A 17,597-nucleotide genomic window follows, 5' to 3' on the forward strand; every position below is an offset into this window, starting at 1 on the left:
TTCTACTAGTCCCAGCATTTTAATCTGTTTTGAAAAATTCCTCACGTCAAAAAATACTTTTTCCTGCATGTTTTTCATTGTAAAAGCTCAGTGTATCTATTCAGCATTATTAAACTGTTATCTCAACTGAAATGGGAACATAATCGAAAGGCTGGGTATTATTTATCTTAGCCATGTCTCCACGTCAGAAAATTAAGACAGTGATGAATTACACATTACTATACAAAATTTTATTATCAGAGACAAAATTCAAATTTGTTCTGCTTAAAATACAGAAGATAAAGTTTCTCATTTAAAAAAAAAATCCATTTAGTCAGTCCTTAGTTAGAATGGAGTAAAAATTTTATGTTGAAAACATAGTGGTCCCATATTTATGGAGTCATTTTTAAAGGCATATCATAGAAAAACACTTTTCTGGTAAACTGTAACAGAAATCCACATATTTTATTTGGCTAATGGTTTTAATTGCTGATTAGATCTATATTGACCCATTAACTTTCTAAGAATAATTCTGGTTTTACTCTCAAATCCCAGGATGCTTCAAACAATAAATAACCTTGTTCAATTTGGCATTTTTAGATATACTGAGAATCAGTATCTCCCCTCTATATGCAAAATATAGGCTTTTCTATAAAAAAGAAAAGAGATAAGAGCAGGTTGGCTCTATATAAAGTAAGTTGTGATTTTAAATTCAGCAAAAAAACATCACCATATCCTGCACCTGAAACCTGTGCAGAAGCCTATATCACTTTCCAGAAAGACTGTTTCAGCCAGAGGCATGATTTGGTACCTAATTTGAAGCACTCGATTAATCCCACAGAAATCAGTGGGACTGTCTCCATGCCTATCTATGTGGCCGAGTCGCGCTCCACACAGCCTCACATCCAGCCCGTGCCCAACCGCTTTGCCGAGCTGGAACTTTTGAGTAAGATCTGTAAATACGAATAACCAATGAAAGCTTTGTCAAAGCAAAACGGTCCGGAATTAGAAGCTATACGTGCATGTGTATATGGTACACACCGAGCTGTGACATAATGCAATGACCCATTTTTCCTTTAAATGAAAATGGCATCCTGACCTTGCAAACGCTCATTTGTGTGAAACCATCGGTGAACTGTACCTAAAGTGAGCCAGCTCCACTTCTTATTTGACAAAGAACTGAAAGAGTATAGATTCAAGAAGTGATGGAAAAATATGTTCTTATAATTACAGTATTCAGAATTAATCTAAGGCTGAGACAGACTTAATAGACGGACTCATCCATTACAACCAGCATTAATAGCTGCAGGACTTCTTCTTAAGGTGTCAAAAGATCTTACATGTGGAGTCTCTTGGGAAAATAATGCAATTTATTATCAAGCCTTTATTTTCAATAGTATGATCCATTTATGTCATTGGCGTGTGTGTAGCGGAATAGATCATTAGTTTTCAGGGAACTGGTTTATGTTTATCTTCTGCAAAAATAGAGCAGCTGAACACCTTTCAGTAAAACATCAGACAGGGAGCTACAATCTCTGTTTTCATAAGGCTATACGTCTCACCCGCACCAAAGCCTATTGTCCCTCAAACATAAAAACAACATAGCAAAATTACATTTACACATATAATAAAGCTGTCTTTGTACAGGGTAGTTATACAGTAATTACAATGATGTTTCCATTAGAAACTGTCAGTATATTTTTTTTTTCACAGAGTGTCTAAGTCCAGGGAAGTCCATCTCTGCTGAAATCTACTGTTTGCAGGAAAAAGAGAAGGTAGTAGCCACACTCTTCACAGTACGGTATTCTGCAGTTCTCCGTACATATTACAAAGCTTTATCACATTGGAACCGATCGCAAAGCATTCGTCTAACGAAAAGCGAAAGGAAAACAAAAAACATTTGTCATCCAATATGTGCTACCGAAACACAGAAATAGGTGAAACATCCCGTACACCAGCCCAGCCGTCACCTCAGGGGGCTCTTTGGAAAGCAACGGGTCAGATCCTCAGCTGCAACTCACATCAGTCACTTCAACGGATCTACCGCACCGTGCACCAACGCAGGATCCGAGGCCACGCACACGTGTTGTCAGTTTGCCTACAGGTTATTGTGAAATTACAGAAATGAACGCATTAAGCGGACTGAAACGTATTGCAGAGAACTACGGCCGCATCTCGGCTCTTGGCCTCGCCCGTTGTACCACGACTATCCTTCTCGGGCAAATCCAAGCGATGCTCTCCAGGAAAGGTTGGGGGAATCTGGCTCGTGACTGCCCGCTGCAGCGCAGTCCCCTCCGCTCGTCTCTACGTTCTCTACCAACATCACTTTGATAGCTTTAGGAAAGAGCGCACGTAAAATAAGCGAAGCGTTCAGGAATGCTGCTTGGCAAAGTCGCGCCGACTTCGCTAGTTACAGATCAGCCAAATATAAATGCAGTTTTTCTGAGAAAGGACACTGGGTCTGACCCACAGCACTTGCTCTTGTGGGTGATTCTCCATAAACACATCTCAATGAAACCAGCTCCACATCTGTTTTATAAAATCCAACCTCAACTGCATTAGCATGTGGGGGTATTCTATCCTCCACTGTCAGCCTAAAGACAAAAGATGGAGCTAAGTTCCACAAGCTTCTTCAAAATATACTTGATTTCAAGCTTCTGCTCCAACTAGGGCACGTGGCCTCTCTTTGGTGAAAGATCCTTACATGTCGCGGTCCCCTTCTCCCCTTCCTTCTCACTGAAGACTAAATTACTCATGTCACCATGGACTACTTGCTCAAGTCAAAGTGGTTTTGCTGGGTTTCAGTATTGGTTTTGAGACAGGCAGAAGCTTCCACAGTCACATGAGAAACAAAGTGGCCAATTTTTTACAGTTTTGTATGCAAAAAGGGAACCATACCGACACTAGTGCCATACAGGTTTGCACAGGCATCTGAAATTTTTTTATGTTATTAGTACAGTGACTACTATTACTACCCTTAATCCTTCCAAACCCTTCGTTAGAAAAAAGCCTGAGAAACTCACAGCACATTTTCAACATTAACAAAAATACCATAAAGTAAAAGACTGCCTGCGTTTTTATGCACTGACAAATCAAAATTTTTTTTGACCATTTCAACTGGCTTCTGAAGAACTTGGTTCTTAATATTCTAGACCTTTACAAAGATTTCAGCCAACAGCTGGGGTGACCAGAGCTCAGGGATTTAGGTTTTTCTGTGCAATGCAGGCTCACTTTGTTTCCTGCTAGCACAAGGCAATGACACTAATCTCTGAAAATCTCCCACAACAGGCAAAGGGACCTTCTGTCCCTCCCGTCTAGCTGAGAGAAACTTGGATGGAGCCTCTCTGCACTTCAGTGATTCCCAGCTGCCTTCCTGACCCGGGTGGGCTGGCAGCAGCGGCGGACGATGCAGCCAGCAGTTTTTGGACCGCTCCATCCAACGGTGGGCAAACAGCCCACAGCCAGGCTGCTCGGAAGCAGGACGGTCCTTTTACTCCTTCACGCTCGTACTGACGCTGTGGCTATAAACCCTGCTGAGGACAGGCAGCCTGTCACGGTGAGTACTCATAACAGCACTGGTGCTGAGTTGATTATACACATAAGCAGTTTTCAAAGCCACATCCTTTTTCCTCAAAGAGAAGGTGGCACATTTGGCTCAAAATCTATTTTCATTGACTTCAGTATTGGCTACAATCACGTGGAAACCCAAAACCTTATTATGCAGGTATCTAAACAAAGGCACCCTCACCTGCAAATATTGGCTTCACTTTTTTCTATCCAAATAATCAGACTTACTGATATTTTATGGGAAAGTTATCTCTACAGAGAATTTTTCACATGAACATATATATATAAAATATTTGCTTCTTTTATTCTTTACTACTAAGGATTTCATTGTATGGTTCAGGATCTTTGCTGTGAAAGCAGCCTTCTGCATCAGTGGAGATGTTTCCTTTGACACTCTAAAAGCTCAGTGAAATATCCACAACAGCCCAAAAGCTACACAAAATTCATCTTTGGTTTCCAACACAGTATCAGAATTCTTGCTATATTCACTGAAAATATCATCAAAGGTCACAGACTTGGATGTTCTTAAGGACACAGGAAGTTTTTTTCATCAAAATCAATGTCCAAGTACTCCCAGTAATAGCAGAAGTGACATTTCATGTCAGAAGAATGTTTTCACATTGTCCTGCCCTGGTCGCAATTAGTAGCTACTATCATTTTAACAGCTATTAGCAGTAGATAAATGAATAATTCTAGCAGCTACAAAGTAATAGGCTGATATTTTTGCAGTGGACAATGTTATAAAAATACAGTAGGTATTTTTACAATAGGTATATTGTTACGCTGGCAGAAAATCGTATTTATTCATATGTCTTCCTACATGATTTAGTAAGCCGTAACAATTAATAACTGCAAAGGATCCTGAGACATACAAAGGCAGATTAGAGATATAGGTCTCATCAAATCTCTGTAAAATTATGCCCAGGGCTTGGGTGAGGTCCATGTCCACACTGGATCCATGTTTTGCAGCACCTTCTCTCACTAGAAAGGACAAAATTAAATCCTGGATTTGAAAACGCTGAAAATTTGGGGGTATTTGGCTTCCTAATCACAATCCAAATCATAAAAATGGGTCCCATCGTTAGATAAGGACAAAGGAAGAAAAGGACTGGTAAAGGAGAAGGAAAATCAATAAGATGAATAGATTTTTCTAAGCAAACCGTATCAGAGTTTTCCATGAGGTATCAACTATTCTTTAACACACAGCTGTGTGGAACTTCTTATTAAAAAAAGTTTCTAAGGACATATAATTAAATGCAAGGGGGTTGAATATTGCAGAAAACAGCTATAGTTTTGCTGGATTTGATCCACTTAAATTTAATCCTGATTCAGTGTGAAACAGCAAAATACAAAATATAAAAAATAAAAGAATAGGGAATTATAATGGAAAGGCCAGCTCAACCTTAGCTAAAGAAGTAATACCAACATTACTAGAATACAACAATTAGAAGCAATACATCACTAGGTATGTATAATAGATACATTTAGGGCTTGATATCTGTGGTAGACCAGTTGCTCAAGGCCACTAAAATATTAGTTTACATCCAACACCAGCTAAAAGTGCAAGAACTTCAGTTCAAATGAGCAACACCGGAAATTTGCGTGCACTGTGCAGAACACAGAGGTTGAAATAAACTTTTGACTTTGGAACAAACTGTTAGCCTGCCCTTCATCAGCGGAAAGACCAGAAACTTCTATGTGCATCCTGGAGGTATGTAGTTTAATCTGTGGTGCTGAAACTGAAAAGTCATCAAGGACAATCTTGAACAGAATTGCAAAGGGACAGACCATTACGCAAACTTCTTATCTCTGAAATCCTCAAAGCAATTCACGTTTCAGGGCTTGGCTTTCTGCACACTCTTTGGATATCATAATTTTGGGCTTCATTACAGGGTAGAAGTTATATTAAAGAACATTTGGCCTGCTTTTTTATTGTAACAAATCTGCATGTGATTTTGTTCAGTAGAAATTAATAACGTGATGCTACATACCGGCATTGAGGTTGAGTTTGGTCAACCACATAAAATAATACTTTGCACTTTTAAATGCCTTTCATCAGAGGATATTCAAGTGCTTTGCTAACATTAGTCAAGCCTCACAACACCCCTGTGAGGTAGGTAAAATACATAGGAGGAGGAGGATTTCACTCAACTTGGACATGATAATGTCTCTGGGCATGAGGTTCACTAGCATTGCAACACAGCACAAAAGTTTAGGGCTTACTATAAGGCAAAGAGTTAACAGTACAAGAGCACAGCATTCCCTCTTCTTTTGGTTTTACGTGATCAAGCTAACATGCGGTGCTAGGCAGCACCAAACAGGGGAGCAAATGCCCACACCAGGTTTTCATGCACCCAATCCACAAACAGCACCCTCTGCACAGTAAAAAACATAAAACGACAGGCTCAAGATGGGTACGACAGCTTCGTTATGGGATGTGCCTACCAGTTCCTGAGGCGCGGAGTACCATGGGGATGAGAGCCCAGAAAACAATACTGTCTCCACACAACTCTGACAATATCTGAAGATGCCTGGGTTTGGTTCTTTTTGCGCTAATGTTTCAATTCACAACTTACTGGGGATAAGCAACTGCAACCGTAAAGCGTGTTGGTAACTTCCACACCTTGTGAAGGAAACAACCAGACCAAATGGCTGCTCTCTACTTTCGCTGGCCACATGTTCCCAAAGTACAGGGCCATGAGGTGGTCAGATGGTTGGGATAGCCTGGGGTGGGATAAAGAAACACTGTCGTACATCTACATTCCCCCTCTGAAGATGCTGCAAGCTGCCTCTTGAAAACTCCCTGTAGTTTTGTGGTTTTTTTCTCCCCAGTGTAGACATGGGAGACTATTTGGCCCCCATCAGTTTTATCCTCAACACTTAGCACCAATGGTGCAGACAGTCATTGTACAAGTAGCAGTTCCACTGTGTCACTGATCTTTCAGATTAAGGATTGAGAAAAAAGAAACAAGCGTATGATTAAGAAAAGTGTCAATCATCTACAATGGTCTATGTTAAATACAAGGAAACAGAAAGAAAACAGAGTTCTTGGTATTAGCCAGTACAAATAAACACACTCCCCGCCCCTCTCTTTCTCCATATTTCACTTCTTTAACTTGGCATAAAAGGTACATCCCGTATTTGCAAAAGTATTGCCCACATAGAGAATCTGGCCTGTCTATCATAATAAATCGTTACAGAGACCTGTCTATCATAATAAATCGCTACAGAGGCTGGTCTACCACATGCAAGACAGCCCTCTTGGGTAATTTTATGCCTTTGCATGCAAGATATTCTCCCTTTTTGCTAATTTCCATTTGAATCTTATGTTTATTTATAATACTTGTGCACTATCAGCTGCATAACTTACTACTGCACAGGTTGGGTGACCCATCGTGAGTATCACTGCCTTGTCAAACAGCTGGGAAGAGGTGGTTCATGGATTCTGTGACATCAATGCAAAGTTCCCCTCCAACACCACATACATTCACAGCTAAAACTACACTGTTCCACTGATCAGCAGTGAATAAATGTGTATGATTATAACACACGGATGATGTCCTTCTCGTTTTCTCTCCCTCCCCTCCTCCTCGCCCCTTTCTCTTTCTCCTCTCTCTTTATATTCTGCTTATTTAAATATGGGAATATGGAGAACGCAGATACAACAATTGGCAACTCAAAAAATGAGCTGGCATCTTTGTAATCATATAAGAGACAATCCGAGTGGTACCCTAATTGGCAGCTAGTGGGAAAGTTGACTTTACATCTCATACTGCCCCAAGTTGGAAGCCTTCTGCATTTCCTTTTCCTTGCTTTCCTTTTGTTCATTGCAACACTGATTGTCGTAGATAGTCTTTGTGCTTTGTATAATGCCCATCTTTGATGTAACTGGAACTCACATACAAAATGTGGCTGTTATACATAAGCATGCTAGAATACAGGCAGGGACAGTACAAGCATGCACAAAATAGTCTTCGAAGGGTTTTTTGTTTGTTTTTCTTCAACATTTACATGCACCACTTAATATCATGTTTGGTTGTGTACACTGAGGACTGGATTTCACAAGCATTCGTGATCTTCTCTTCTGAAAAGCTTCTTGACAATTTCACAAGAGCCCAGTGTAAAAAAAAAATCCCATAATTTAAAAAAAAAGAAGGAAAAAACCCCTTATCCTTGCAATCTGATCTTGTATTCACGATTTTAATGTCGAACACTTCTAAAATGTCTCCTCTCCCTCTTGCAGAGCTTCATGTTAAATGGTCGAACGGAAAGACAGATTAGTGTGTCAAGGATTTTCTTAGCCACTGGAATAGTTCTTCCTTATAAAGCCTTTGCCACCGCACATTGGCTTCTACTGTTTCCACGGCGCGAGAGAAAGAGGCAGCAGCTCCCTCTTCGTAACTCCTTATGAAGTTCTTTAGCTGAAAATACAATTTAACAAGTTAAATTTGCAGGAACTAAAGGAAGTAAATATTTCTAGTGCACACAAACAAGGCTGGCATTTAGGACAAACCTCCATGATCACTCTTGAAGTAAATGCAGTATCCTGTAGAAAGATTTAATAGGAAATGTAATAAGACAGCAGACTGTCAATTATATGTGATGCAATTGCTTCAGTTCCACTGGAAGATATTGGCATGTCAGTGCCGGATCACATTAATATCATTCCCTCCTTCTCTCCTGCAGCCCAGCTGCTGCACTGTGTAGACAGCTGGGCTGCTCTAAACTTTTATTTCTACCTAAGAAACCAAACTGGGAGCACTGGAAATGCTTCTAATTCAGGTTTATATGCAAATATCAGCAGAAGGCAGCCCTGACGCCCTTTGGTTTTATCAAGCTTCAGAAGAAATGTATTTCATTTTGATTCACAGAACCCTTTTGATGATATAATACAGGTCAGTTGTTTGGAAAAAGAAAGGATGGTTACAGCGTGAAGAGAATGGCAAAATAGCAAGTGGGCACTCATTTGATGATCTTTGAATGCCTGAAACAGACTCCTTCCCTTATGAGAAAATTTCGATCTTTTTTCAGCAGACCGAAAAGGCCCCTGCTCTGTTCTTGTGTATACTCAAATTATAGCCCTATCACCTGGATTATTACAGCTGATGGCACTGGTGTGCTTTGAATTACTGTTCTTTTTAAGTAAGAATTGCAAGGCTGATGTGCACAGTAGGTTGCTGGTTATGTTGACTTGTATAAAATTAGGTGGTTTAGCAACACTTATTCATAACTAGTTAATTTTTCTTTCCTGGTGACACCAAATTCACCTTCTTTATTTAAATCTAACTTCCAACAACATCTCTTTGCCATGGGCTCAAAACCAAAAAGGCCGATCCTGCAACTGTCTCATTCCCATCCCAGTTAAAAGCATGGGAGGGACCTGGAAACCATCAAAATCAGACTTTACCTGATCTCTGTACTTTTTATATCAAAATGTCTACAAGGCCAGTTTCTTTTAGGGGAAGTATAAACAGGCAGCCTGCCAGTACTATCATGGAGGTGGAAACTCAGAGTACAGAAGGCTTCCTTGTTGTCCTGGTTTCAGCTGGGATAGAGTTAATTTTCTTCCTAGTAGCTGGTACAGTGGTGTATTTCAGATTTAGTGTGAGAGTAATATTGATAACACACTGCTGTTGTAGTTGTTGCCAAGTAGCTCTTATCCTAAGTTCGGGATTTTTCAGTTTCCCATGCTCTGCCAGCGAGCAGGGGCACAAGAAGCTGGGAGGGAGCACGGCCGGGAGAGCTGAGCCCAACTGGCCAAAGGGATAGTCCATACCATAGGACGTCGTGCCCAGTGTATAAACTGGGGGAGTTGGCCGGGAGGGGCCGATCGCTGCTCAGGGACTGGCTGGGCATTGGTCAGCAAGTGGTGAGCAATTGCATTGTGCATCACTGTTTTTCTTGCGTTTTCTTTCTCTCTCTTTTTGTTATCTTCCTTTTCATCATCATCATTATCATCATCATCATCATCATTATTATTATTATTATTATTATTATTATTATTATTACTACTACTATTACTATTACAATTACTATTTTATTTCAGTTATTAAACTGTTCTTATCTTAACCCAGGAGTTTTACTTTTTTTCCGATTCTCCTCCCCATTCCACCGGGGACAGAGGGAGGAGTTAGCGAGCGGCTGCGTGGTGCTTAGTTGCTGGCTGGGGTTAAACCACGACACTTGTGCAGGGCAGATCCTCAGATCTGGCCAGCACTGTCCTTCCCACCTGGGTAGCTTTGAGGAAACCAGCTGCGGCTCTTCCCTAAGTTCCTGAGGCCACTAGACTTGAGTGCAGACAAATGGTTGGACACAAAATATCATAGCGCAATCAGAGTTCAATTAATGGTGATTATGGTGCATAAGAATCATTTGATCCATTTGGGGTAATGTTGAGCAGCCGCTAAGCAGAGCATAATGCAATCGCACAACCACCTCAGTCAGGGCAGATGTTAAGTTAAAATGAGAAATCTTTGCAATCTAAGTAAGAAGCACTTAGCATTTAGAACAAATTATCATGGTGTCATTTGGCCAGAATATCGGGTTAACAGCTTTTCTCACATGGAAATACTGTAGGGAAAAGAAAAACAGAGAAAGCACTAGCAGCTTCTACTTCCAACGCTGGGGTTTTCTAGGGCTGCCCTCTGCAGCATAAACTAATGTGGATAGAAAGATCTCATCTTTAGTTTCTCAACCACTAGTCAAGACAAAAAAACCCAAACCTACGTATCCAGCCAAGCACAGAGAAGTGCCTGCACTACCCACCTCTGACACCATCTCTACGCACTCGGGTGCCTTTGCAATCTGCTCCTCATCCTCGTGCTGCCCAGCTGCAGCACGGGTCTGCGACTCCAGCGGAGCAACCAGAGCTCCCGGAGAACCAACACCTTATTGCTCCTGCCTTGCTCCCTGCTTACAACAAATACAGCCTCACGTGCTCAAAGTGATTTAAAAATTACCTCTCTTAGTTCTTCTTCGGTATTGAGGAATTCTGTGACCCCACTGATAAGCTTCGAATTCATAAATAATGCTTCTCCGTACCTGCAAGGGCAAAAAGAAGAGTTAGTGCAAGTGCCAGGCTGGCTGAAAATTAGAAAGTAGTCTTCTGTAAGCAAGGGAGAAGACGTGGGACTGATTCTGTGGATCCGAGGGAATAGCACTGGAACTGGACACTGGTATGCCACTGTTTTATGCTAAAAGCCTGGACTGAGACTTTCTTCTAGGCTGAGCTGTTCGTAGTTAACTTTCAGTCGGATGCTATGAAGCAGAATGGGCTTAACTGCAGCCGCAGATGAGAGCTCCAGAGAAGAGGACCAAACTACACCACCACCTCATGCTTAACGAAACAGTTTTCCATGCAATGGCACCAAGCAGCTCAATATACGGGTGCCAAAGAAGGAGCGGAGCAACGACTATGGAGAAGTATTCTGAGGAACCCTTCTAGCTGTACCATTAAAACAGACTTTTTGAAGTGCTGCAGCCTTCTCTGCATTTTGTATTCATCCACCTCATCTACATTACAAATTGCCTCTCGATAAGTGAACTGAATCAAATTTTCTTGTTCCTGTACCTGATAATTAAAATAAATAATACTGATGGAGAATAATACTGCTAAAATAATCCCCTGGGCCAGGACGTAGCATCTTCAAAGAACCAACCTGGAATGAAAAATTCAACGCTTGGGCAAGGAATATTTAAAGGGTAGAATATTCAGCAGCAATCAGCGATGGCCTTCTGCAGGTAGTTGCTTTGAAACTGGCTCTTCAATTCCTACTGATCCACTTGTTTTTCCACAAGTTTTTCTCAATCCCCCAAATGAAGCATCTACATCGCTTATAAGATTGATCAGACTACTCGTGAAGTTTTGCATTTCGTGTTGGAGTAGTTTGTGGGTTTTGTTTTTTCCAAAGTCTCTAGCACGAAGAACAATTCCACTGGAAACCGAAAGCAAGTCTTTTGTTCAAGTTAGATGTCATTCAGCATAGCAAAAGGCACTTGACAAATAGCTATCCTTATCTTTATCTGCACATACACCCAAAGCAGTATCTAGCTAATCTGAACATGACTGTTTTTAAGATAGGGAATCCAGCTCTCCTGTCAGACATGTGTAAGTAATACCAACAGACTTCACTGCAATTAAGTTTATCTGGGGGAACAATTCAGTTCATACCCCGCTTTTAGAAACTGATTTAGAGGAGGAATTCAAAATTCAAAGTGAAATGAACTAGCACAGTCACAGCTCTCTGTTCTGCTTCTATTAATCCTAAATTAATTACCCTTAAATGCTTAGGTACTGTAAGCCACAGTCCTTTCAAAAGGGAGAAAGAAAGAGAAAGGGAGAGGGATAGCCCCAGGGAGAAGGAAGAGAACTGGGGTTTCTTTGAGAAGATTCTGTTTTGGGGAAGGTCTACACCGTGTTGCTTGCTACCTTGAGCTTGTGTGAGGGGTAACACAGTTATAGGTATCAAAAATCCTACTCCCTGACCACTAATAACTGAATTATTCATGGATATTTCAGCAAGTACATCTCTTTTTCCAAAACTTCAGTCACACTGACATATATAGACATCCAGCGGCAAACGCCTCCTATGGGAAGTATGGATTTCATGGTCCTTTAAGCACATTTAGGCTTTCTAACAAAGCCCTTTATTATTACAGTCTCAGCTTAGCCTCATAATTGACTGCTTGGAAAATTGGAAGCTTCTCTTGATGGGGTCTTTTGACAAGGTTACCAATCCACTTTAGGGAAGCGACCTCATAAAAACAGCTGCAGGGATTTTATTTTTCTCGCAGTCTGTACTGTGGCCACAGCGCAAACAAGAAGTAGCAGAACTCCTTCCACTGAAAATGATACCTTCACGAATACTTGTCCTGATTACCGCCCATTGCACATACTTGGTCAAACGTCAGCCACTAACAGCAATTTCTAAATGGGCTCTGCCAGAAAAAACTCTAGAAAAGCCACCTCCCAAAATAGCATTTTGCAGGTGTGAAACATATGAATAAACAGAAAAAGTGTTTGGTCTTCCCACCCTTCATAGGAAAGACAACAGCACTGCAGAACCGGGACCTTACGTGCCTGAGCTCCCTGGAAACAGCCTGGAGCCACGGGCTCTCCGCCTGCGCCTTTATTTCTGGGGACGCGAAATAAATTCCAGTGCCTCACACTTGTACGGGCTTCGCACTTGTGCGAACTCAACGCGAGAGGCAGCACAGTCCATTGACTTTGGAGAGGTGAAAACAGCTTCCCAGATATTATCAAATTCCCAAATGCTGACAAATGATTCAGCACTTGAGAATGAAGGAATTCTTACAGGCAGCTGTTGGATTAAATTTTCGCACACAGACACGCACGTGCACACACGATGGTTTAGGTTTGGTTTAGGAGCCAAGGTAGTTAGTGCATGCTCAGGTAACAGGAATTCAAGCATAGTGTTTTCAACTCTCTTTTTCAGAACTTTAGCACTATTAGTCCCATGGATTTCTTATGAAAGACTTGTTAGGCACCTCAGTTTCAAAGTCACCTTTGTAAATGGGGTATGAGTGATTTTGAAGACTTCATACATTATCAGTATCTTCTGGACAATGTGAATGCAAGCGTACTGTAAAAATATAAAGGGATAAGAATAATTTGTTGTCATTCTAACTCTTTGACATGCTGTGTTTTAAAGTTAGAGGAAATAGCGTTACAGTATAATTTAATCACCCTCAGCTATTTCATATTACTATCTCAAACATCAACACCTTTTATAATAAATTCAATGGAAAATACCGTTGAGATATCTCCTCATTAAATTAATGTTTCATACCAAGTATTTTAATTTTAAAAAAATTAAATAATAAATTATAATTGTAGAAAAAATATGCCTTGGGACAGAGTATACTCAAACTATAATTCCGCAAAAGAGCTTGTATTTTAAAAATATACTAGTGTAGCAAGCTTAAATCAGAAGCCTAATTTTGCGTTCTATCATGTTACTGTTTCACTGAACATCAAGGGGCAAGGTGTTAGACTAATTCCACCCTCTCAACATCTCTCTTAAAAGGTTTTAATCTATAATTACGAAACAAAGTTATTTTCAATACACATCACACATGTACAGCTTGCATGAACTATTTCATTCCACTGCATTCAATATTTTGGCAATTGATAGAAACTCAACTGGATGTCCCTTTCAGAAAAATGCAACTGCTACAATCCTTTTGGTGGCTCAGACTTGTGTTTGGAGATCAAACTGAATGTATATAACATTAAGGCTGTGTTGGGCAAAGTGACAGATTCTGTTATTTTCTCATTTAAAAAAGACAATAACAGGTTTTTTATGAGGCCTCACTGATCGTTACGAACTCAGATAACACAGTGATGCATTCCAAGCAAGTGAGAGAAATAAAATTCAGATTTCAGGTGAAGTCAAGCTACTTAATATTAGAACACACAGAAAATTTGGCATGTGGCATAGTTTCCTAAATCTTGTCTATTCGTCTACGCTGTTTAACCTTGTCCATGTCTAAAATCACAGCTGCTTGCTGGGTTGTGAGATGAACGTACTTGCTAAGGTAGGACACAACTTCTGCACATGTGTTTGTAGCAATACAGATTTTGACAGATTTATGCCTAAACTCTGTATAAATCCCTGGAGGAACCTGAAAAATTATTTGCGATCCAGAGCATAACTAACAGCACTGGCTTGCATAATAGTAATGGCTCTGCATTCACTTTCTGTGTAAAAGTCCAGTTCCTGGAATAATCATACCAGAAGCAGAGGATTCTTAATTTTTAAACTCTTCAGCACTCTTAAAGATTTCGGAAATTACTTTCAAAAAGTATGTTCCTGTAATATAAACTTCCAAAACCAATTCCAGCTCAAACCTATTTTCCCAGCTGAACTTCTAAAATCCCACTATACTATAAAGTATTATCCAAAAAACCATGAAAAACTTCTTGAATCTTTAAGAAAGTTGCACAGTCTCTGAGTTTCCTTGACTCTTCTTTTGATGCTGTGGAACCTATAAGTAAGTTTGTACCTGTATTCATCAGGCACTAGTATTTAGTTGCTTAAATACAGCATCTTAAATACACTATTTCAAATATTCTGTGGTACACTAGATGGCTCCTCACAAGTCCAGAATGGAACAGAACTCCAATACTTTTTCTGCCAACACCATGGGATTGCCCTGGAGTGGGGTGTCTGAAGTTCTTGGACACCTGCCTTTAAGAACTTGAACCTCATCCGAGTTGTGGTCCCTTCTAATGTGTCCATATCAGACGAGCTGCTGTGAAATCTTTCAGACCCTCAGGCTGTCCCTAAAGAACTAAAGGAATTTCTCATTCATTCAATTAACATCAAAATATTCATCAAAAAGGATTTTAAAATGTTGATGGGGCTTCTGAGTTAGGAGCATGTAGCACTTGTTCAAAGAGAAAGAGAAGTAGGTATAAGGAACAGCCCTGTCTCCTTCCTGTTCATCTATTTTTAATTCAGAATGTTGCTCCTCTATTACTTGAAACTCACCTGAAACACAGAGTGGAGGGAAAGGGGATGACACTATATTAGCATCCTTTTGAAAATGGAAATGTTTCAAAAAGGGTTTGGTGGTTTTTTCCCACAGCTGAAATAATGTTCTTGAAAAGATTTTTTTTCTGTCAGACTTAAAATCAGCAAAATTCCTTTGGGAAGTGCTGCTTTTTTATCTATGTAAAAGTAGAACTGCAGAACTTGACACTTAGATAGACTTCATTATCATAAGTGCAGACACAATACAGTAATAGATATATATACAGATGATCACTAGGAGATAAATGTTTCTATGCATGTGTGTGATAATCCATGAATAAATGCAGTTATGACTTGTATGTACGTATTTCATATTTAGAGACATCTCTATGGATTAAAAGAGAACGGACTAGGTTCAGGACTTACATGAATACACACGTATGCAATACTTACATAAATTACATCAAAAATAAGAAAATGAAAATAAATTCACACTTTTTATCTTTACCTAGCATTTAATATTTTCCATTTTTCTCTGAAAAACTTCCAAGCAAGATCCCTTCCATGTGGATTTCGAGCTACGTGGATTATCACATCAATTGCATCCTGATCCAGGACAACTTCTGAGTTGAGAGACAAATTCAAAAGCCTAGTGGGAGAAACAAGGAAAAAAAAATAATCCTATTTAGTTTCACCAACACATAGTCTAACAACAGCACATCAGAAAACTATCAGAAAAAAAATAATCACTGCCAAGTGGTTTGTTTAAGTCTCCAAGTGAGTTCCATGGTTTATTTCTAACATTCCAAAGACCAGACACACTAGGAATCAGAAAAATCTTGATGTAAAAGGTTTTCAGTAAAAGCTGAGTGGAACTTTACATGTGTGCTTTCATGAAATCAGTAAGATCAGACTGGTCAATATATTTAAATGAAGGATATGCTAACAAAAAAATAATAGCAATTATTATAGGATTTCAAACATTTCCAATGAACATAGGAAAATTTGGAAGTGAAAAGACATAATATGTGTCAATTTTCATATGCATTAATGCAAAAACATGACAGTTTAAATAGACAGTAAGCTGGTGTTTGAAAAGCAAAGTTCTTTCATTCAGAACAAAGCTCAAGTGATGATCCATAAATGTTGAAGTGATTATTGGTAATAGTCAGATACAGATATATAATATTTTTGTACCTATTGAGCAAGTTTCTGTCATCACTGCAAGTTAAGGCTTCTAATAATATTTTCTTCTCAGACACTGCTGTGGTAGAATGAAATTTCATCCAAATGAACTCCCATACATCTTCATCCATCAGTGAAACTCCTGTACAGTAGACAATGTCCCTCACGTTGAGCGGGATTCTACAAAAGAAATCAGAAATAGCATTGTGATAAATAAGGAGCGTCCTGATATTGGAAACGACGGAGGAACATCACTACATTTATGAGACTCCAAAATGAACGTGCAACAGTAACCTTTTTTTGGAAAATTACATTTGCATCTCTTTACTGCCACCAAAATCTTCCAGGCCATGCCATCCTAATGGATTTTCTAATGGGTAACACATGCTTGCCATTCTTTTCATAACGCTCTCACATTGTCAGGAGACCATAAATTATGGTCATCCAGTTCATCAACACATAATGTGCCACATAACCTGCAGGACAGGTAACATAAGCTCTCCAAATTAGCATGGGATCTTATCACTCTGCTGCTGGGCTCTAAGCCAAATCTCCTCTTCTTGTCCTTAGTACTGAGGTTTTAGAACAGGAGCTGATCAGCCAGAAACTCCTCCTTGCTGGTGCTATAAAGTGCTCCATCTTCATATAGTAACATACAAGTAAGGAAGGATGTGCTGAGACAATACTACTTAAAAATGGTGTTTTCAGGAGTGAAGAAAATAAGAAATGTTTCAAATGTTTTTTCAGCATATTAATACCAGTATAAAACCAGCTATGCCATAGGATGGTTGTGAACTGTGATTACTGCTCAAGTAATAAAAACTCAGACCACAGTTAAATGAAAGCTTCTTGAAGCCAAATTCAGACCTAGTATAGGATATGCATATGTACCATTTTCTTCTAAACAGATCTCAGCTGGGCTTCCAATTTCCTACCCTGCTTATGCTTCCTATACCAGCATAGAAGCTGAAACATTTGTCAGCTAAAGCGTATTCCTGCAGATAAAGCTAGACGTTTCTCAGAGGATTATGTTTCTGATTTGCAGGAAAGAACGCCCCCTTTTTGTTCGTAAAAATTATACCAAAAATGCAGTTCTCTAGTTACTAATAGCTGGGCTGAAACACCTCTGCAGCTTCATATGCATGACCTCTTTAGAGAACCTAGAAAAATATACAGCTGCTGCCAGCGTCTGGGCAGCAATACAGTAGGATAAAGAATGAAATTACCTCTGTTAAATTTGGTATCAAATCTTACACAACACATAAAGAAAAGGTTACATCAATACTTTAGTTACAAGACTTTCACCAAAGTCTTATACCATAGACTGGGCTATCCCAGTCAAGAACAAATTGCTTCTTTTACTCCCACCTA

The 17,597-nt window shown here is 39.7% G+C and overlaps 1 protein-coding gene across 1 annotated transcript in view; it reads right to left on the reverse strand.

Annotated features, from left to right (window-relative positions):
- Positions 1-217: 217 nt before the first annotated feature.
- Positions 218-17,597, reverse strand: part of TRHDE (thyrotropin releasing hormone degrading enzyme) — a 221,826-nt gene continuing 204,446 nt past the window's right edge. Inside the window, exons 16-19 of the mRNA XM_075057976.1 lie at positions 16,239-16,406; positions 15,550-15,690; positions 10,506-10,587; positions 218-7,967 (exon numbers count right to left, since the gene is read on the reverse strand). Of these exons, the coding sequence (XP_074914077.1) occupies positions 7,824-7,967; positions 10,506-10,587; positions 15,550-15,690; positions 16,239-16,406 (535 nt within the window). The 3' untranslated portion in view covers positions 218-7,823. The remainder of the gene's footprint in view (positions 7,968-10,505; positions 10,588-15,549; positions 15,691-16,238; positions 16,407-17,597) is intronic.

This window comes from Buteo buteo, chromosome 26 (genome assembly GCF_964188355.1).
Source record: "Buteo buteo chromosome 26, bButBut1.hap1.1, whole genome shotgun sequence".
Lineage (NCBI taxonomy): Eukaryota > Metazoa > Chordata > Aves > Accipitriformes > Accipitridae > Buteo > Buteo buteo.